Source organism: Saccopteryx bilineata, chromosome 1, assembly GCF_036850765.1.
Source record: "Saccopteryx bilineata isolate mSacBil1 chromosome 1, mSacBil1_pri_phased_curated, whole genome shotgun sequence".
Taxonomy (NCBI): Eukaryota; Metazoa; Chordata; class Mammalia; order Chiroptera; family Emballonuridae; genus Saccopteryx; species Saccopteryx bilineata.
In genome coordinates, this window is record NC_089490.1 from 189,310,279 (window position 1) to 189,332,877 (window position 22,599).

Consider the following 22,599-nt stretch of genomic DNA (forward strand, 5'->3'; position numbering starts at 1 on the left):
CTTTGCGGCATCTGTTGTTACATGGGGGTAACCGAGGAATCAGGACTGCCTGGGAACTTCGTTCAGTGTCAAGTCTAAGCCGCCGAGGGTAGGAGGGTGCTGTCTGTGAGATTGGATTTTATCAGTCAGCCTAATTGTTGAGCAGATGGCATCCGAAGATATCCTGGGCCACCTGGGAACTATGCCACGGAGAAGAGAAGAGACCTAGTGGAGTGGAGCGCAGGATTTTAAAACAAACAACCTTCCTGTTTTCATTGTACAGAACAGTCTCTTCCCAAAAGCTTCACTTGGGCTTCGACCTTCTGCAGCTGGCCAAGGGGTGCCTCTGCCCTTTCACATCTCAGATACGGACTCGCGGAGGGTTCAGTGACTTGACCGCCCTTGAGTGCCTGGCCTGGTCGGAGAAAGCCCAGAGCTGTTCAAGTGCTCTGCCCCTTCCTCCTGTGTGACCTCTGCTTTACCAGGGGCAGAGCTTGCTTTTGGCTGTGACCTGCAGCGGTGGGATGGTAAAAGTCAGTCTGAACAAAAAAGGTATCCCAACCAAAACTTGCCCATTTCAGTGTATGTGCTGCCGGAGCAAGCACAGCTTGTCCAGTTCAGAATATCAGTTTTATCCCAACACAAAAATTTGAACACGCTCTGATCGAAGCAATTTCAAAGGTCCAAAACAATTGGACCAAAATTTGTAAATCTTGCCTTATTTTTCCATGGAGCTCTCTACTTTCATTTTCAACTGGCTAGCAGATACCTCTGCTAGTTTGCCTCGGAGGTATTTTAAACTGAAGATAGTTAAAACCTGATTATTTGGTTCCCATTCCTGTCTTTCAAAACATTTTATTGCCCCTGATGCCCATTTCTATAAAATACATCACCATACATTCAGATACACAAATCCCCAAACTATAAATCTTTCTTGATTTCTCTTTTTCTCAAACTTCACACCAAATACATCATGTCCTGTAATTTCTTCCCTTTCCTTAACTTTCTTTATTTATTTTATTTACTTATTTTGAAGGAGGCAGGGAAAGAGAGACAGAAACGTCAAGCTGCTCCTGTATGTGCCCTGACCGGGGATCGAACCGGCAACTTCGGCACTTCAGGACAATGCACCAACTGACTGAGCTATCTGACCAGGGCTTAATTTTATTTATTTATTTTTCATTTTTTTAGAGACAGAGAGAAGAAGAGAGAGAGCTGGGAAGGGAAGGGAAGCATTCATTTATTCCAGTCAGTCCTGCATTCATTGTTTACTTATCTTGTGTGCTCTGACCAGGGATTCAACTCACAACCTTGTTGTTTTGGGATGATGCTCTTAACTGACTGAGCTTGACCAGGACCATGTCCTGTAATTTCTATGTTGAAAGAAATACTCCAAATTTGAACACCTTTCTCCATTGTGAGTCACTATCAGCTCTTACCCAGGCTGGTCAGGGCAAGTGAGGGATGTCCTCATGAGTCCCTTGGCATTCACTCTTGGCCCAGCACGGTTCCTTCCAGTCAGAAGAGCCAGACAATCTTTGTAAAAATATAAACGTGATTACTTCACTTTCCCAGTTAAAATCTTCCATGGGCTTCAGTTTAACTCCCTTAGAGTAAAATTGAAGTACCTTACCTCGCTCTACAAGGGTCTTGAGCACGCTGTTCTCACCTTGCGGAGCTAATCTTCTAGCTCACTGTGCATCAACCTCATTGGCCTGCTTCTCAAAGAGGCCAAACCATTCCAGAGTCTTTGTATTTATTTGTTGCTCCTCACCCCCATGCACCAGTACCACCAAGCTGGCTCCTGGGTATGTTTAGGTCACATCTCAAAGTCACCTCTTAACTGATCCATACCCCTGCCCCAAATTCTCAATTTAATCACCCAGTTTAAAATTCTCACTAAATTTTTTTTAAAACTTCATGTTCCACTAGATTATAAGCTCCATAGAATAGGGAACTTGTGTTCTTACTCACTGCTGTGACACTGTCACCCAGAATCATGTTGGGCGCATTTAGACAGTCCCTAAATACGCGTGAACTGAGTGCACGCATGGGTGCCTTTGCTTTGTTCCTCTCACATTTCTTCACAAAATAAATTTATATCTGTAGATACACTTTTGAAATGTTTTTCAATTCTTGCTAGTACAGTTGTTTGTAACGAGCCATTCATTTTAGATTTCTCAAGGTATACAATTATTTAACCATTGATATTTTGCTGTTAGTAAATTCTATTAGGAAGGATGGAGACTTACTGCCTTTGGGGTCCTTCTAGAGACAACTGACAGGAAGAATCAATCATGTGCTGAGCTGAACAAATGAGTTCATAACTAAACTGAATAGCTGACTATGGCTTACCTGTATAGAATTTCACACCTACAGTTCTTCACAGAGTACATTTAGGTTGTCTGTATTATGACAGGAAGCAAGCAATCTTGTTATGGTGATGTTAAGAACAGATAGATAGGTAGATAGATAAATGGATGGATGGATGGATGGACAGATGATGGACAGTAAGATGCATAGCAGATATATAAAATAGTAGAAATGAACTGGGGTTCAGAAATTTGAGGTCTCATTTCAGCCTATAGCAAGTAACCCTGAGCGAAGGTAGGACAAGTGTTTGACAGCGTAGGCTGAGCTGCCATTAGGAGAGTGTTTGAATCCTCATTCTGTGGATTATGCGGCTCTGCACAATTTATCTTTACTGGGTTGTTTTGTGGATTGAATGAGGTAATGTACTGTAAGGCCAGTAGTCACTGCCGTCGTGGCCATGCACATGCAGGTTCTCATTGAATTCGGACAGACGGTAAAGAAACAGTGGAGCCAAAAAAAATGGTGGCCCATTCCTTTATTAAAGTCTCGCACTGGCTGATGAGCAAACACACAGGGAAACACTTCCCTCTCACTCAGGGCTCCCAAAGCCTCTGACACATTCTCCAGTTCCACAACCAGGAGAACCTTCTCTGGTTCCTCCTAGAATCAAAGGCCTCACCAGTCTCAGTAGGGCTCCCAAAGCCCCTCAGCTCTGGTCCCCATCTGCCCACCTTCTTCCTTCTCTGCAAACATGGCTTCTCTCTCTGCTCTCATTATGCAAACATGGCTTCTTCTTTAGCACTCTGCCTTCTCTCTGCTCTCACTCTCACTCTGCAAACATGGCTTTTCCCTGCCTCTTCTCCTTCTTCTCTCTTTTTTCAAAACTTTCTGGTGTGAAAACCTCTCCTCCAGCAAACATTAGCAAAACCATGGCCCTTTCCAAGCAGGAATGCAATCCGCAATTTACAATCAACTGCCCTGCTCTGAGGGCAAGCACACACGCAGCTGCCCGGCACCATTTTTAACAATAAAAGTGAGCAAACTAAAAAAATACAAATTTTACAAACTCATTTGCCCAACATGTACTTAAAGCACTAAGAATGGTGCTAGGTGTTTATGTTACCTCTTAATAATAGTAAATCTAATTATTTTCTTGGGTGAAGTTTTTACCCTTTCTGATTCCTTATCTGTAAGTTGTGGATAATAAGTCCTATTTCATAGGGTGTTTGAATTAATATATATGAAATTAAGAAGTACTTTATTAATACATTATTAGAAATTTAATTTACCTAGTTTTCACATATATAATTGGATCTTCACAAGCACTCAATGGCAATAACTATAATTATTGTCCCCCTTTGCAGATGAGGATACTAGGTCTCCATCACACATTGAAAATCACCCAGTCAGGACTGTAATCTATGACCCTGATCCTTTGGGTGTTTGCCACACAAAGCATGTAAGAACTGCCATGGGACCTTCTAGTAGAAGGTGTCTCATCTTCTTATCTTCCCTAGTCGATCACATGTCCTGGGAGAGCTGAGAAGATGATTCTTCTTTAGTTTAATCTGAGGAGTGTAATCTACTTCTCCTTTGTTCTAAGACTTCCTGTGTGGCTAGGGCCCTGAAGCATTTTCCGTCCACATAGCAGGCGCTCTGCTGAGTGTTCGGTTTGAACTGTTCTCCTTGGAGATCCCAAACATTCGGAGACATGCTCTTTGTGCTCTTCGAACTCTGTTTCTCGCAGAACCACTCTCTACCACTCTCAAGTTATCTGATCGATGTCTTTTTTGATGAAGTGTTAAATTTGTGGCTTTTGCTCTGAATAATAGACCTTTTGTGCCCTCCAGCCTGTCCACATTTGTTTTCTCACCTACAGACTAATCTTATTCCTCTTGTCTCATGCCTCCTAGATCACTAGTCATTTCTAGCTTTAACTTATCTGTACCAACCTCATTTCACTTCCTGTGAGTCAACTATCTTCTGACAGAAAAACTGCCACCCCTAAAACCCTATGTTGAACACAAATATTGAGATTTTCTTTCTGCTATAGGAAAATCACACATACGATTGACTGAAGAGACTCAAGAGAAGCAGGAGTTATCTTTTTCAAACTCTCTAAAAATTGTCCTCTCCCAAAGAATGTTCTAGATCAGTGGTAGTCAACCTGGTCCCTACCACCCACTAGTGGGTGTTCCAGCTTTCATGGTGGGTGGTAGCAGAGCAACCAAAGTATAAATGAAAAGATAGATTTAACTATAGTAAGTTTTATAAAGATTTATTCTGCCAAACTTAGTGAAAATTCAACATAAAGTACTTCGTAAGTAATAAGTAATTATTATTATATGCTTTAACTTGCTGTAACTCTGCTTTATAAATTTTATAAAGTTACTTCCCTACTTTATAAATCACCATTACTGTGGAACCGGTGGGCAATTAGAAAATTTTACTACTGACAGAGATACAAAAGTGGGCGGTAGGTATAAAAAGGTTGACTACCCCTGCTCTAGATGGAGAAAATAACATGAGAGGCTGATTATCCTCTCAGAACTATCTATTAATCCCATTCTTCCTTTCACCCCATATTTCCTTTCTATCTGTGTGTGACTTTAATACTTTCAGTGACTTATAAAATATTTGGCATTTGAGGGACAGAAATTTCATAAAGACACCTAATAATTCCACATATAATTACCAAGCCTAATACGTTTATAGGGAAAAAATTACTGAAATTTTGAAAATTACTCTAAGTACCACCTTCTAAAATTTAAATGCGTATGTGCAAACATTTTGGTTTGGGAAAGAAATCATGTGTAAAAATTGCTTCATTCAGGATAGGGTGGAAGCCAGACCACAAATCAATGTGCTGTGTGTGAAATCATCCAAATTGAATAAGTGTATTCCAGCTGGCTTGCTACTTCCTGCCCAGACAAATGAACCGCAGATTCCCTCAACAGAGTATCAACTCCCAAAGGCGACATTCCAAGCTCCTATTTCCTTTATTCTTTCTGAAACTCCCACATACCTGGATACCTCCTAGCCATCATTTTGTGTTCTCAGTTGGAGTTCGACAATTTTGAGGATAACTCTCTTAGCCATCCATCTTTGGTGACTTGGGCCCTGATTTTTCTGCCTCCCCTCCTATAACTAATTGTGTTCGCCAGCCATGCTGGCCTCATCTTTAGATTTGGAAGTAAATCAGGGAAGCAGCCCTCCCCACTAACCCACGTGCACTGCTGGGTCCACTGATGGGCTCTATGCTTGTCCTGAATGGGAATCCTATAGCCTCTCGTGTCAAACTGGTAGTTCTGGAAAAACGTTGTCATCTTGGCTTCTGTGAGGGTCAAAAGCTTAAGGTTGTACCCTGTGTTGCTCCCTCTTACTTCTGCAACCCTACCCCTGACACTACAGATTTCCACTTATTGACTCACGAGATATTTCTTTTCGTATTCAGAGGGACCAGCTCCCATTCTTAGAATATCATTTTCATTCTTCCTTAAGCAGCACATAGATTCCTGCTGAAAAGAACAGCAGAGAGCTGCGAGCACTTGTTCCTGAAGTGGAACATGGGTTTGGGGCACAGCATGCCCCCAAAGAACCAACAGTGTATGCGACGTCAGGCTAGGATGCCAGACCAGTTTGGGGTTTACCACAGTTAGCGTGGGATCTCAACACCAGAAGAGACGCAAGCATAGGCTTGTTTTAATTCAAAGGCTTGAGGATGGAGTCTCAGGCCCCTGGTAATATTCATAGAAATAAGACAGAATAGAATTTTCTGAGGCTTGACATGGCGAAGCTGTTGCAGTAGGGAATAGCTAGAGAAGGAGAGTCTTCTGGGACTGACAGTAGTGATTTAGACCAAATTTGTTCTTTTCATATGCAAATATACTGTCTTCTGTACAGCTGGCGTCTTCATTGCTCCCCAACGGGGAGTGTCAAAGAGCATTTCCTGAGAGAGTACCATTGTCCCAGGCAGAGGCTCCTTTTATCTCTCTAAATTCTTTCATGATACTTAAATTGACAAACGCTACTAAGTGGGTAGTTTATTTTAGTATGTATAATGTTCCCAAAGAAGGAAGTGACTTTCATCTTCTGAGCCACTAATTTTTTAAAAAGGCTAACATGGTTTTTTTGTTTTCTTTCTTTTTTTGTGTGTAACAGAGAGAGGGACAGATAGGGACAGACAGACAGGAAGGGAGAGAGATGAGAAGCATCAATTCTTTGTTGTGACACCTTAGTTGTTCACTGATTGCTTTCTCATATGTGCCTTGGGGGGGGGCGCTACAACAGACCAAGTGACCCCTTGCTCAAGCCAGCAACCTTGGGCTCAAGCTGGTGAGCCTTGCTCAAATTAGATGAGCCCGTACTCAGGCTGGCGACCTCGGGGCTTCGAGCCTGGGTCCTCTGTGTTCCAGTCTGACGCTCTATCCACTGTGCCACTACCTAGTCAGGCTAACATGTTTTTATGCAACACACACAGACACATATAAAAATATGCTGGCGTGTCTTTATATTGTTCTATTGGTGGTGAGGGGGAGTAACACATATTATTTCAGGACCTATTTTTCTTTTTCTGAATCTAGCTTTTAGCATTAAAGAAATCAGTTTAATTTATAAGTGAATTCATTGAAATGAAATTTAGGAGTAGTGGTGCTCCAATCTTAGTGCAGCAAGAAGTCTAAAGCAGTATTTCTGTCACAAAAATCTCTTCAGTTTTCTCTGGCAAATTATTGCCTATATTCCTCAATAACTGTCACCTGTCTTGTCCCTATGGCATTAGTATCGTCCTTTCCTCGATTTTTACTTGAATTCTGTTACCAGTATATTGAGTCTTAAAGTTTTTGTTGCAAAGTGAAATCACCACTGAACACACAGAGGACCAGATGGATCAGAATGATGTTATTGACAATATATTAACTCAGGGTGCCAAATATTGCGCTACTGGTGGAAATAAATAAATAAATAGTCTTCATCCTTGAGCCGTATGTTGTGGTCTACATGGTTGACTGATATGTTAAAAATACGGACCTGGAAGTGTGGGACAAGGCAGCAGTAGGCACATAGCTCTGGACAAGAGCTAACACAAGCACAGGATAAGCTTGGCACTACCGGGCACATAGTAAGTGCGCAGTAAATGGTGCTTCCTGCTCCCTCCCCATATGCTTTGCAAGCTTCATGTGTAATCTTCAATGAGAACAACCTTAAAATTTGTCTGGTATTAGCATTTTATTGTGGCAGTATAGAAGCAAACAAAAGCATTATTTTAGTGCATGTAAGGGATTCTCTTATTCGGATGGCTTTATTTCTTTATTTTGTATGTGTGTGTAAATGTAAGATTTCTTATCTTGAAACATTAAACACTGAATTACCTTTTTACCCCTAAATTTCTGGAAACCTAAAATTAATGCTGTTTGTTCAAGTTACGTGAGTATATTTATTTTCCTTGAAAGATCCTCCTTTTGAATTTGGAATATTAATATTTTGAACTCAATCCGCTAAAAAAAAAACAGAAAAAAGTAAATCCAAATTTTTAAATTATTTTTTCTGTACCAACTTAATACATTTTTTTTTCAAAGAAAAAGTATTGCTTATATTGACAGCTACACATGGTTCACATATTATTTAAGCAACTGTGTCTTAATTAAAATCTCCCTCACAATCATTAAAAGGAAAAATAACACATTTTTGTTTTATTTCTATAAAGGCTTAAAAAATAGTTACTCCACTGAACAGAGAAGCAGTGGTTTGTTAAGAAAGTTGTATTTCTGACCCCAATAGTCCCAAGACCTATGAATATACAAGTGATGGCTTTGATCACCTCCTCTTTCAGACTGAAGAGAGAAACACATGTTAGGGAGGATGTTTGAGATAGCAGAGGACACAAAGGAATAATATCAAATCAGGAAAATTATAGAAAATAGGCCTATCAGTTGAAAATAAGCTAAAAGGAACAGGGAGGACAAGATGTGACACTCAGCTCAATTAATTAGACTCCTACAGATTCTGTACAGGAGATGGAACAGACAAAGGATGGGTATGATGGCTATAAGTCAGCTTGGTATGATACCCAGCCACATTTTTCTAAGAAATAATCTCAAGAAAGTATTCAAGAGTGAATAGTGTTCTTCACTCTTTAGGAAATGCTCATTGTGTGGACATTAGGATGAGGCAGGGTCAGTGTATTGTCAGTCCTTTATTACACACAACTGAATCACCGTGGAATGCAGTGCCCGGGACCGAGGCAATACTGACTTCTGAATCCACTCATGGGATCTGAACTGTAGAGGTTGAGGTCCTAGTCATTAGAAGATTGTGGTTTTAATATTCCTGAGAAAAGGAAAGAATAAAACACAGACAGGCAGAAGCAACTTTTAAAAAGGAAAGGATTTCATAATGGCAAAGTAACTAGACAGAAGGGCTATTAGGCTTTTCAGTGCTACATAGATCTTTTCATGTATGATGTAAATTGATTTAATCTAGATGTAATCGGTGATATAGAATGGTAAGTGGGAAACCATATAATGAATTCCAGTAATTTACTGTACTGGAAACATAGCCCAAATTGTCATATCAATTGATCAGTGGCATCTAATTTTCTAAGTACAAATAACAAGATATCAATGTGATGTTTTGGAAACCTGACCAAATATGATATTAAGAATTTGAAAAGTAGCCTGACCAGGTGGTGGGTGTAGTGGATAGAGCATCAGCCTGGATGCAGAGGACCCAGGTTTGAAACCCTGAGGTCGCCAGCTTGAGCGAGGACTCATTGGGCTTGAGCGCGGGCTCACCAGCTTGAGCACGGGCTTGCTGGCTTGAGCAAAAGATCACGGACATGATCCCATGGTTGCTGGCTTAAGCCCAAGGTTACTGACTTGAGCAAAGGGTTACTCGCTCCACTGTAGCCCCCACCCCACTTCAAGGCACATATGAGAAAGTAATCAATGAACAACTAAAGTGTTGCAATGAAGAATTGATGCTTCTCATCTCTCTTCTTCTTTTCTGTCTGTCTCTATTTGTCCCTCTTTCTGTCTCTCTCACAAAAAATAAAAAAAAGGAAAAAAAGAATTTGGAAAGTATATAAAAAACTGTTCTCTAGGCTGGAAGAATCTACCCACACCACAGCCTTAGGATCGTCCTGATCCTCTCAGTGGTGGTAAGGTCAGAATGGGAATGTTGGGGGAAGCTGGAAGCCAGATGATTATTTCCCCAAAGTCCTGTTAGCAGAAGGCTAACAGTGTTTCTACTCAGGATGTCTCCTGTCCTCTCCACCTTGGCCTTATTTGCCCTAGAGGGACATGGATTCATGTCTTTCATTTCCCCTATGAATAGTCTTTAAAGAGTATAAAAAGTGTGCTTCTATGGAACTGTATTGGGATCTTGCTATAACATTTCTTTTAAATTGTAAGAAAAAGAAGCTTTATTAGAATTAACAATCTTCCTTTTTGATGAAGGAAGTATGCAGAGCAGAAGAGCAAGTGTTTCTGTGACCCCTCTAGTCAGTTGTTAAGATAATGCCTCCATATGGGGTATTGTCCTCAGAGTAAAGTAACTTACTTCCCAGCTTAAACTCTGCTTATAGGGTGAGTTGACTATTTACATGTAGCACAACTGAAGGCAGACAGAAAATAAAGCTTTCTTTTATATTTGGCTTCTCATTTGGAAGTTCCGGGTCACAGGTGAAATTAACGAAGGTGAGTTTGTCCATCTGGCTGCACAGAAGGGGATAGATTCATGAAACCTATGATGTCTGAATTTAACAATTCAGTAAAAAGTTTTCACATTTCTTTTACTTATTCCCATGAAAACAAGGAAGTACACAAAAGTCACAGATATACAGTGTAATAAAATGATTTTATTGAGAAAGAATAAGGTTACACATAATCAAGACCAGCCTGGACTATCTTGAGCACATAATTGTTATAAGAATATTGGCTAGGGCCCTGGCTAGTTGGCTTTGTGGATAGAGCATCATCCCTGCATGCAGATGTCCTGGCTTCAATCCCTAGTCAGGGCACACATGAGAAGCAACCATCTGCTTCTCACCCTAATTCTTCCCCTTCTATCTCTCTTTCCCTTTCACAGCCAGTGGCTTGATTAGTTCAAGTGTCAGCCCTGAGTGCTAAGAATAGTTAGGTTGGTTTAAACGTGTCAGCCTCAGGTGCTGAGGATAGCTCAATTGACTGAGCATTGGCCCCAGACAGAGATTGCTAGGCAGATCCCAGCCAGGGTGCATGCAAAGTCTGTCTCTCTTCCTCTCACTTAAAAAAAAAAAAAAGAATATTGGATAGATAAAATCCATTCTTGTGTCAGTGTATAGCTATATTCATATTAATGTTAATAATAATTTTAAGAGCCTACTATGTGCGTACATTCTATATACTTTACTTAATATGATATTTATAACAAAACTATGAAATTTGTTCTTTTATTTCATTTTAAAGATAAGAAAGAGGCTCAAAGAGATAGAGTCACTTATCCAAAGGCATATTACTCCTTAGACTAGGTCTAGGTTTCAATATAATTTTATCTCAAGTAAAAATAAAAAAATTATTGTGTATATGCTACACTGTGTACTTCCCCTCTAGCCTAACTTTCCTATGGCTAATTGAAGAACAGTACTGCAGAGATGTGGAAACACTTGTTAAAATGCTCCACCCACATCTCCTCTGCTTGTGCCATTGCTTTGTTCTGAAGAAAAGAGCATTGCCTTTGTTAGCTGCCACCAACACTGAATAGCAAGAAGAGATGAAATGGAGTGAGGCAGGAAAAATGACCTGATTTCACAGAAGACAGAGTTCTTATGGGGAAAAGGACAGTTGCTTGGAGTGGACAGGGGACTCATACCACCCTGGTGGGTCACACCACTGCTATCATGAGCACTTGTGGCAGGCACCTTTGCGGATTTGTGCACTCCACATCCAGGGCATGTCTTAGAACTACTAGGATGTGGTCAGTGCTGCTGTATTCAAAGGCACCTGAAAGAACAGTTGTGTTTTACTTTAAAATGGTTATTGTTGAGACTGAGTTCTCTGTTAGAGGAGTCAAGAGATAATTATAGGCTTCCAGCCAGAGTTGACTAGAAATATAGAATGATTCTCTGGACTCGACAGACTTGGCATGATTTAGAAATGATAGCTGAATGAAACAAAAACTGATCTTTTATAAAAAATTATTTTTTCCTTGTCCAGTTGGCTCAGTGGTACAGGCATGTGGATGTCCTGGGTTTAATTCCTAGTCAGGGCACACAGGAGAAGTGCCCATCTGCTTCTCCACCCCTCCCCCTCTTGCTTCTCTCTCTCTCTCTTTCTCTCTCCTCTGTCTACCCTCCTCCTGCAGCCATGGCTCAATTGAAGTGAATTGGCCCCGGGTATTGAGGATGGCTCCCTGGAGCCTCTGCCTCAGGCCTTAAGAAGAGCTCAGTTGCTGAGCAACGAAGCAATGACCCAGATGGGCAGAGCATCACCCCCTAGTGGGCTTTCTGGCTGAATCCTGGTCAGAGTCTGTCTCTGCCTCCTCTCTCACTGAATTAAAAAAACAAAAACAAAAATACCCCAGCATTTTTATGTAGACAGAATGTTAATACTGTAAGAGCCTGCCCTTTAACTTGTAGACTCTCAAATACTTGAAGAACTTCTGGGAAAAAGATGGTCTCTTCCTGAGAATCCCAGCAGTAGCTTTAAGCATCTAGAACAGAGGTTGGCTACTTCTGGTTCTTGGACCAAATTGAGTCACAGATGCATTTGGTGTGGCTCTTACAGCTTTAGCCCTATGCAGTGGCTGGGATTTCAAACTTTGGACAAATCCTCAGATCAAGCCACTGTGGGCTTTTGTTTCTTTAGGCAATGAATTTGAATAGCAGTCCCCTCTTCTGACACAGCCTAAGCTTGCCATTTGACTCAGTGCCTAGCCCTCCCCTGAGATGGTAAAGCTCCATTTGTTTTTATCATTCACTTCTACTGAGGATTTTCTTCTAGCAGAATGAGCATCCTCTGGCTCCTATACAAATCGGAGCTAGAGCTGCCCATCGGCATCTTACTTAAAACTGATAATAATAGAAAGAGGGCCCTCACCATACTAGTAATTATAGCAAAGTCAACGGGAAAAATAGTCTCTGGTAGCTCTTTTGTTTTTCATAAATAAATATTTAAAATTATAATTTTTTGAAAAACCACTCACTACTTCTAAACTGTTATTTTCCCCCATTTCAGTAAAATAAAAAAAAAGTAGTCAATTCAATGGACATAAGCCATTTAAATCCCAACCTATTAACATTTTGTGTCTTTTAACTCTTCTGAGCTCTGAGAATACTTTTAAATGGCTTAGTCCAAAACAAAGCCAGTAAAAGGCAGAAATAAAAGTAAAAGTCTACTGATGAATGACCAATTGCTAAGAAGCATTTATTTATCATGACCTATTTGATTCAAGAATTTTTAAAAATACAAAACCACAGAAGCAGGCCATTTATGAGGGTCATTCCTAGAGCACAGTTCTGCTTGAGTAATAATGGGCAGTGGTTAAGTATGGCTGGCAGACCAATAGAACATTTTTTTTTTATTTCTGAAAACAGATTTTTCAGGCTTCTTACTGTCTATGAGTAATTCCTGTGCAAGTTAGACTTTACTGTGATCGACTGAGTAATCTCTGCATGAAACAGTACAATCACTCATCATTTCTCACCCTGTCCAGTGGGACAGTTTTAGTATGTGCAGAGCCATGGTGTGTGTGGGTTTCACATTATGAAATGCAATGAATGACTCATGTCCTGGGTTTGGTAAATACAAAGAACTGTTGGAGCTGGTGACAGCTCTTAAGGGGTTATGTGAATAGGACTGAGTCAATAAACAATTATTTTACAGAACACTACATAGTGGTCAATTTGGAATTAATATTGATAAATATTGGTATAATGATATCAGTAAACTTTATTTTACATTTAAAAAAAAAGTCCCTGCATAAGAAGGGCATAATTCCTTCCTCACCTCCACCCAGAGAAACAGGTGGACAAATGAGGAAATTGAGTGTCTTAAGAGTTTGAGACTTGCCCTGGCCAGATAGCTCGGTTGGTTGGAGCATCATCCCGAAGCAGAGAGGTTGCTGGTTTGATCCCCGGTCTGGGCGCATTCAGGAACAGATCACTGTTTCTGTTTCTGTATTTCTCTCTCCTTCCTTTTCTCTCTAAAATCAATTAAAAAAAGAGTTTGGGAATTAATGACACATAACTAGGAAACAGGGAATCTGAGATATACAGCTCAAATTCTTACCAATCCGAGGGCCTTTGCATGACATCATGCTCCATATGCATTAGGGAGCAGTCAATTCTCCGGGGTGTTGAGAAAAGAGATATGTGTACCCCAGGGTTTGACTTGAGTCATTGTTTTCTATACCTGCTTTTAGTTTTAGAATGTAAAGAAACACGAAGTGCCATTATTACTGTTTTGGCTTCACCTGCATTGGGGAAGCTACAGATGGGTTTGGACAGAACATTTCATTCGAATGGAGTTTTTCTCTGTTTTTATTAGGAGTGAGTCTGAGAATCTCTCTGATAAAACAGAGAACAGCTGCTCACTTCTGGGAAATAACCACAGCCCACAATCAAGTCTGATAAGAAATCAGAAGAAGAGTAACTTATTTTGAGCCAAAGTGTCATAAGGTAGCAAGGAGACCATAAAGTGAGAGAGAGACATGGGTTTGAAACAAGAAGACTCCAGCTTCAAAATCTAAGGACAGATATATGTCAATACCAGTAAATGGGAAGAGAGCTGTACAGGGTGAGCTGAAAACCAAGAGTGATAAAATTAAACACATTTATATACAAGCAAAGGAAATGATCAGAATAACCACTTAAGAACAGTAAAGTCTAAATCTAACTTTTTTTTCCCCTTTCCGGTGATATGTTGACAGTGTTGAAACCTCATATGAGTACTTTATAAAACTGTAGCTCTTTTGGGTTGAGCAATAAAGAATACTGCTAAGGGCTCTTCCAAACAGCAGCGCCATTGTGCGAGAGAGGAATTCAGGAAGCCAGGAAGAGAAATGGAACTAATGGTGTGTGATGTAAGCAAACCACCGAGAGGTCTAGTGATATAAATGTAACTGGCTAGTATTTTCAAGCTGCTCATTCCTAATATATAAAACTAAAATAATTCAAAACACCATTTGGAGAAATAAAAAGAAAAGTACTAAAATGCTTCAAAAAATAGTGAGGGTTAACTGTGGCTATTCTTTTTTTCCATACATGCTTCCCTAAGCTAGCGCATGTGGTTTAAATAAGGAAAAATGATGACAAAATGCCATACAGGAATAAAAGGGTCTCGAAAAGTCTTGCAAGATGGAGTTAATTAAGTTAACTTTGCCCAGCACTGGTTAGCTGGTAGGACTCAGGGAAAAGTAAGCCTGCTTTGTTCCAAAGCTCCTGCTGTCCCATTCTGATTCTACCAAATGAGATGATCTGTAAGCAATTGAAAGGTGATAATTATTAATACTTTGCTTTCAAGTTGCAGAGTTAGCCCTAGTCCCCCTGTCCCAGTAGTTTCAATACACACCTCCTTCCTTCTCTTCCTGCGCTGGTTAGAGGCAGAACCCGGGACCAGGGCTACTTCTCAGTTTCCCCACAGCTCCAGCCTGCATAAAACCACACCTGAGCCAGGCTTGAACCCCTTCAGTGAGGAAACTTTGCGTCACACTTCAAGTTGCAAGTGTGGGTAGTCAAGTTACTATTTCAAAGCCAAGAAAGGAAGCACACTGAGAAGAGATGTTGGGCTTACGGCAAAGGAATACATATATATTTGGGTTTTTTCTTGCTCAAATTGTGAGAATGGTATGTGGGAGGAGAAAACATCCACGTATCTGTGGGATGTGGTGATGAGAGTCTGTAATATGAGCCTGGTGTCTCAAGGGAAATTTCTTACATTGGTGGCCCCCCAGGCTGGAATTTAACCCATCTTTATTCCACATTTCTCCCTCCCAGACTTGGCTGGGATCCCAGACTGAGGGCGGGGTTGTTGTTTTTAACCCCTCCTCTGCCTCCTCCTCTGCCTTTCCCTAGTGGCTGAGCCCTGCCTCTCCACCCAGTTTCTGTCCCAGTGTCTGTCTATCCGAGGCTAGCTCGAGGGAATAGCTAGGTAAGGGGCTAGTGTGCATTTCAGCCTTTGAACTAATCCAGCCAGTGTCAACACGGGACAGCGAAGTTTCCTGACTCAGTTTCTTTAGTCCAAGAGTGAGAATTAAAGACCAGGGTTAATGACTCTTTAAAGTCCCTCAAGTCCCTGGAGCTGTGTGTACCTAGTGACACACGAGAGCTGGGGATCCCAGGGCAGTCCGGACTTGCAAGAGCTGCAAATGTGGCCAGTGGAAATGAACTCTCAATTCAGCTCCGCAGCACGTGACTTCCTATTTCTGTAAGGTATTTCCAAGGGACTTCCTCTGTAAAGTCAGCCCGAGTCCCCGCAGATTTCATTCAGCGCCGGTAGCTAAGTTTACTTCCAACTTGGAACAGAAGTTTTCCCCGAGATACGGAGTCAGTTTCTTTTCTTTCTCTTTGCTCTGCCGCTGCCAGCGTGCAAGGATCTGGTGGCTCCTGTCCGTGATCGGAAGCTGAACACCCTGGTGCAGATCTCCGTGATCCACCCCGCGGAGCAGGGGCTGACAAGATACTCCAGCACCGAGATTGTGGAGGTGAGCTCCCGCGCGCTCAGTCTCTCCGGGATTCTTGCAAGCCGCTGAAAGAAGTCAGTCCCCGGGCCTGCGGCTGCGCTGTGTTCCTGCCCTCTGTCCTTTCGGAACGCATACCTGAGGTTATAAAGCTTGCATTGGTCACTTCCCAGAATCAACAAATGGGGGAAGAACTTGCCTTTTTCATAAAATACCTTTTTATTTAGTAAACAGAAAGAAAAATCCCCACTTGGAATCCTGTAATAGAGAAGCAAATAGGAAAACACACACACACACGCAAACACACATATATAATAATATAATATAATAACATTATATATATTAAATTAAATGGAATGATTGTTTATTTTTTGGGGGGGAAGGAAGTTGTAAAATACCCAGGGAAGTTTTAAATCTGTTGAATGTTTTGGGGGTTTTTTGCCCTTTTCATTTTTTTCCTGTGTTCTTCAGTCTGGCTGTGCAAACTATTCTCAGCTGTTTGTGTCTGTCTTTTGAAAGAAAAATATTTTCCAGAGAGAGGTACGTGATGATTCTGAGAAATTAATATTTCTAGGCAAAAGGTGTAAATATTACTCATCAGACGAGAGATTTCCTATTTACATTTATTAGTGCTAACAGAACATTCAACATGTGTCAAGAGGAAACTGGTTATTAGGTTGGATCAGATTCAAAAGAGGAAGTGTTTCCCTTTTGATTATTTTGTTCTTATCACGTGTATTTCACAATGTTAGCGGAGGAGAGATAACTTGTTTGAATATCTGGGACTAAAGAAAGTGCTAAGACCTATAAGCCCTGTCTGTTTTGAATGAGGACTTGCTCTGTAAGAACCCACTTCAGACCCGGCTGGCTCAGTGCTGACCTGCGTCTTGATGCACTTAGTGGAATAAATGATTCGCACTGAACTCTCATTTCTCCAATGGAAGTGACCCAGATCCCGCATGCTGCCCTGAGTCTGCCCGGTGGAAACTTTGGGCTCCAATGCTGGTGTAATTTTGTAGTGAATGCTGGAGTTGAACAAACAAAATAGTCTTATTCATATAAAGAAAATGACTGAAATTGTAAAGTGGTGCATTTTCTGTGAAAGAAAATTTTTTTCAAGTATGATTCCAACTCCATTATTTTAAAAATGTCATCAGAATGTAAAAGAAAGCATTTATGATGACACACTTCCAATTTTTAGATTTGAATATATATATATATATATATATATATATATATATATATATATGTAGTTGTTCGGGGCTGTTTTATTCGCTTCCTGTTCTGAAGTGTCTAACACAGTGAGGAACAAAAGTAGTATTTATTGGATCAAGAGAAGAAAGAATGAATGAACCAGTGAATTACTTGGGCTTACAAAACTCTAGCAAATATCTCCATGATATTCAGCAATACTATAGATACTTAGATATAGATATGAAATTTAATGTTGGATATCAGCTCTCTAAAAATTGAATTCTGAGACAGTGAGATTTCCTGTGCTCTCTATCCTGAGCTGGTCATTTCCCAGCCCCCAATCCGTCATATTTAGTTTCTTTCATTAGTTTTCTAATCGGTCTGAGAAAAACAACAACAACACAGCTGAATATCTAAAAACAAATGAGCATTATCAGAGCATGACTTTCGATGGAATCATTACAGACAGGAAATGAATGGACAGCATATGCTTCCCAAATGGTTCTCTATAAGAAACTGCTTCATTTTAATGTGATCAGTCAATACCTTAACCTGTATGCATCCATTACAGGTTCTATTCAATACATGTATTCTAAATGGACGGACTGCTGACCCCAAAGAAGGATTCTGCAGATAATGAAAATAAATTGGTTTTCAAGAGGATTAGCAGCTTGACAAGGAAGCAGGGCCATGTACTATTAACATCTTTATCAGGACGCTGGGGCCTTGAGTCCTATTGTTGCCTCCGAGTATCATTTGCTAATTCAGGTCTTTCTTCATAGAACAGTTTCCTAGAAAAACAAACAGACCAGCCGCCCTTTCTGCCTTCTCATGTAGTGCTGCCTGCTGCCTCTGCAGTTGCTGCCTTGTTGAATCAAAGTTGTCTGCCTGTGCTCTTCCAGGGAACAAGAGACCCACTGTTCCTGACGGGTGTCACATTCCCATCGGAGTATCCCATCTATGAGGAGACCAAAATAAAGCTCACAGTCTATGATGTCAAGGATAAGTCTCACGACACTGTAAGTACTTGTACTTCTTTCGGTCTTTTGCAAAGTTATGCTTTTACACACTTTTTTTTTTAATGTAACTGGCATTTTTCAAAGAGGGTATTTGTGCTGTGTTGATGCTTGTCTTCTCTTTCTAGTTTGCCTGAATTTTTTTTTCCCCAAATTCCTTTGGCTTCATGCCAGATTGGCAATTGGGTAAGATCACAAGATTTTTCTCTTTTTCGGGAAGGCTGGTTTGATCTTTGAGTTGATATTTTTGTTGTTGTTTTAAGAAGTTGCTGAAGGGAGTAATACTGTGGGTAGAATGCTAGTGGAAGAAATTAAAGAATGGTTCACAACTGTCTGGATATTGTAATTACTCTGAAATGGGATTGACAAAGTGGTCTACCTTTGCAGTTTATTCTTTTACATACTGTACAGAGAGAAAGTGCCCCTGTATTTCCTGAAGTTGTTTCTGGCAGCCAAACAAACAAAGATAATGGAAGCACTAGGCAGGAGCCTTCATTCTCCTCTTTCCATGAAAGTCGTATAAAGTCCCAATGACTTTTTTGTCCCTGATTCTTCAGTCTTCCTATCTAGTCTGACTTTTCCTCCACTTCAACCAGATTTCCTGGGTAGATAGTTAAATACCCAGGCATTGTCTCTGGAGGCCTTTCTTATAATTTCTGGACTGGAGAGAATGTGATTGGTAGGCATCAGGAACGGGGGTTAAAATGAGCCTTCTCCTTTAAGTCTCCTTTAAGATGCCCAGGCAGGGCATCTGTTTCCAAGGCAGGGCATCTTGCTGGTCAACAGGGAAACACAAACCAGGAGACACTTTGAAGGCAAGTGGGCCAATAGGTTCCAGGAGAATTCTGGATGAAGTCCAGGGATGCTGCTAGACCCAGAGAATCACAGGGCATCTTGTCCAGGGAAGACTGAACTTTATTTTATTTTTTTAAGACTTATTCATTTTAGAGAGGAGAGAGAGAGAGAAAGCGGGGAGGAGCAGGAAGCATCAACTCCCATATGTGCCTTGACCAGACAAGTGCAGGGTTTTGAACCAATGACCTCAGCGTTCCAGGTCGATGCTTTATCCACTGTGCCACCACAGGTCAGGCGAGAAGACTGAACTTTAAAGTGTACCTTCACTGAGGCATTTCTGTGTTGCTCCTGACTCCGTCTTCCCTTTCTGTTCCCTACCACAAAATATATAACATAGATGGATGGTGAGTATATTTAATAGAGAAAAATATAGTCTGTATTGAAGGAATTTCTATTCATCTTAATCCCAGAAAAGTTCATTTAAAAAAAGTGCAGAAGGAATGGCCTCTTAAATGCACAGCATATATGTGGAATAGAAATATTTATGGTGGAATAGTCTGGTACACCTCTTATGAAGGCTGACTGTCTGGTCTCGTTACATTTACTAGCTTTGTGACCCTGGGAGAATGAATTCTCAGTGTCTCTGTTTATTTATAGTATCTACCTTTTGGGGTTGTGAAGGTTAAATAAGTCAATACAGGTAAATATTTACAAGACTAAAAGTTACAGATTGATAAGTGTAGGTTGCTGCTTTCATCGTCTTCTTGGTCTGACTGCTGCCTCACAGCCCTTCAGAAGTCATACAAATAAAAAAGGGAATATTAACTAAATCTTTTTCTTTATTTGCTGTTTATTTTTAAGAGGGCCTATATTTATTATTTCTGATTTCCTTGGAGAAGAGGGGAAAGATAAAAACATTTTGCAATGCGAAACTGGGGTTCAAACTGGTAACCAAAAAATATTTGCTTGAGAGTTTTGTTTATTTTTTCTTTCCATTTCCCTTGATTTTTGAGGTCATGTGTGAAAAAGGAGTGGACCACTTGGACTGATCTGACAGGGTTGAGAGACTATGTACAAGGCCTCCGTGCGCAGATTGATGGCCTATTTCCCTCTGTCAGAGAAGAGAGAAAAATGAAGAGAACGGGGACAAATCATAAAGTTGGGCAGGAGAGGGAGATGGTGCAAATGGCCCGGGGGGAGGGGGACATGTAACTGTGCAGAGAAGTAATAATCAGAGAAACGATCAAGATGACAGGGAAGGAGAAGCCGTGACTATGAGGCTATGTTCTCTCAAGCACATGGTCAAATTCAATCTTCCCAACAGGCCCGGGGCATAGACAGGACAGGGGCTATGGGAGGCACCGAGTTCTAGAAACTCTATGCTACAGACATCGAGATGATGCTCCGAAACTCTTGGGCTTGATAAGTCTTCAGAAATATTAGCGTTAGAAATATGAAACACCAAAGGTGTTCCTGTCCCCTCCTCCCTCCCCTTGTTTATGATGTGCATGTATGTTAATGCTTTAGGGATAATTAGTTTACTCATTGATTATGCTTTTTTTTGTTGGTTCTATTTCTGGAAACTAATCATATAAAGACTTTCTTCCTCAATCAGAGGTATTACCACGTGAGAGTATTGGGTGCACTGGAATCCCTGCTGTGAAGTAAGACTTGTGAAATTGGAACATACCTAAGAAAAGCAACCAGCTTTCATTTACCACGTGTTGTTAATTAAGGTATAACTTCGTCCTTAAAATAACTAACACTTAACTCTGGTGTTGTAAATAGGAACACAGTTCATTAATATGCTAATAGTCCCCAGGGACACAGACTCTTCATCCGGGCCCTTTTTCTCTCCTGGCTGAAGTGTTTCTTTGGGGTGGAGTCGTGTGGGGAAAGGGGTGGCAGGAAGTGAGTTTAAACTACAGTTTATAATTATGAACATTTATTAACTTAAGCTTTTTAGGAACATAATACTTTTTTTTTTTTAATAATTTTATTTTTTTTTAATGGGGTGACATCAATAAATCAGGATACATATATTCAAAGATAACAAGTCCAGGTTATCTTGTCGTTCAATTATGTTGCATACCCACCACCCAAAGTCAGATTGTCCTCTGTCACCTTCTATCTTGTTTTCTTTGTGCCCCTCCCCACCCTCTTTCCCTCTCCCATTCCCCCCTCCCCCCCGTAACCACCACACTCTTATCAATGTCTCTTAGTTTCACTATTATGTCCCACCTACGTATGGAATAATACAGTTCCTGGTTTTTTCTGATTTACTTATTTCGCTTCGTATCATGTTATCAAGATCCCACCATTTTGCTGTAATGTTCCGATGTCATCATTTCTTATGGCTGAGTAGTATTCCATAGTGTATATGTGCCACATCTTCTTTATCCAGTCATCTATTGATGGGCTTTTTGGTTGTTTCCATGTCCTGGCCACTGTGAACAATGCTGCAATAAACATGGGGCTGCATGTGTCTTTACGTATCAATGTTTCTGAGTTTTTGGGATATATACCCAGTAGAGGGATTGCTGGGTCATAAGGTAGTTCTATTTTCAGTTTTTTGAGGAACCACCATACTTTCTTCCATAATGGTTGTACTACTTTACATTCCCACCAACAGTGTATGAGGGAGGAACATAATACTTTTAAGGCTTAAGAAATGAGATTATGAATATTTATGAGTTTTGGAAAGTTAATGAATTGTGTGAATCCATATATTTAAAAGTAGCTTTAATATTTGATCCTAGCAACCATTGATCCTATTAGCTGACCCCGTATTATTGGCTGAATTCTAGTTAGTTGAGTCAGATGACTAAGTTGCTTATCTTTTCCTACTGAGTGTATGGTTACTTGGAGTTAACTAGTCAAGTAAATTTGTTACTTTTTTATTTTATATTCATTTGCATACATGTTACTATTAGATATTTTTACAGAGAAATGATAGCCTGTCATTTGTGCCCTTGATACAGCCATGTCTAACTAGCTGTTTTTCTTGTATTCCTCTACTAGGCCTAAGATTGATTGTTTTACTAAGGTTAGTAGAAATGCAATTAATCATTGTAACAAATGAGAAGAGTCTAACTGTTGATTCAGAACGACTATTGTTTCCTCCTACTCTTTTTCATCCTCCCCACTCACTGCAGTATGGAGAGGTGGGGTATGGGGGCCATAAGGTCATCATGCGAATGAGAGTGACTTTATTATTTTCCTCACCATGAGGAAATTATTTATTTTCTGAATATGGGCTGCTCTAACAGTCAGCTGTTTGGTGGGGACTTTAGCGTTTGAAATTAGACCCCAACTTTAGGTATGAGAACCCAACTTCTAACAGTGAAGTTAATGTCTTCTGGATATATTCTAGTTGTATGCTCTATTTTAAAATTCCCTGAGGCCTAGCTGTGTAGCTCAGTAGGTTAGAATGTCATCCCAGTACACCAAATTTGTGAGTTCAATCCCAGGTCCGGGCATGTACAAGAGCTAACCATACAGGGCACGTACAGAAGCATAAATAAGCAGAACAACAAATTGATGTTTTTCTCTCTCTCTCTCTGAAAAAATATCTCAAATTAAGCTAGGTATCAAAGTTGTCTTTTTCCTCCACGGAATTTAGTTGGTGCCTTGACTGGTAAATCAGTTG

The 22,599-nt window shown here is 40.5% G+C and overlaps 1 protein-coding gene across 13 annotated transcripts in view; it reads left to right on the forward strand.

Annotated features, from left to right (window-relative positions):
- INPP4B (inositol polyphosphate-4-phosphatase type II B) overlaps positions 1-22,599 on the forward strand; it is a 708,587-nt gene that overhangs the window by 370,377 nt on the left and 315,611 nt on the right. For 11 of the 13 annotated variants that reach the window (XM_066232845.1, XM_066232867.1, XM_066232856.1 and 8 more), the window contains 2 exons: positions 15,851-15,969; positions 18,042-18,158. In XM_066232845.1, the coding sequence (XP_066088942.1) occupies positions 15,851-15,969; positions 18,042-18,158 (236 nt within the window). Of the gene's footprint in view, positions 1-15,769; positions 15,970-18,041; positions 18,159-20,627; positions 20,687-22,599 lie in introns of those variants that run through there. The other 2 variants (XM_066232928.1, XM_066232917.1) reach the window with 2 other exon arrangements.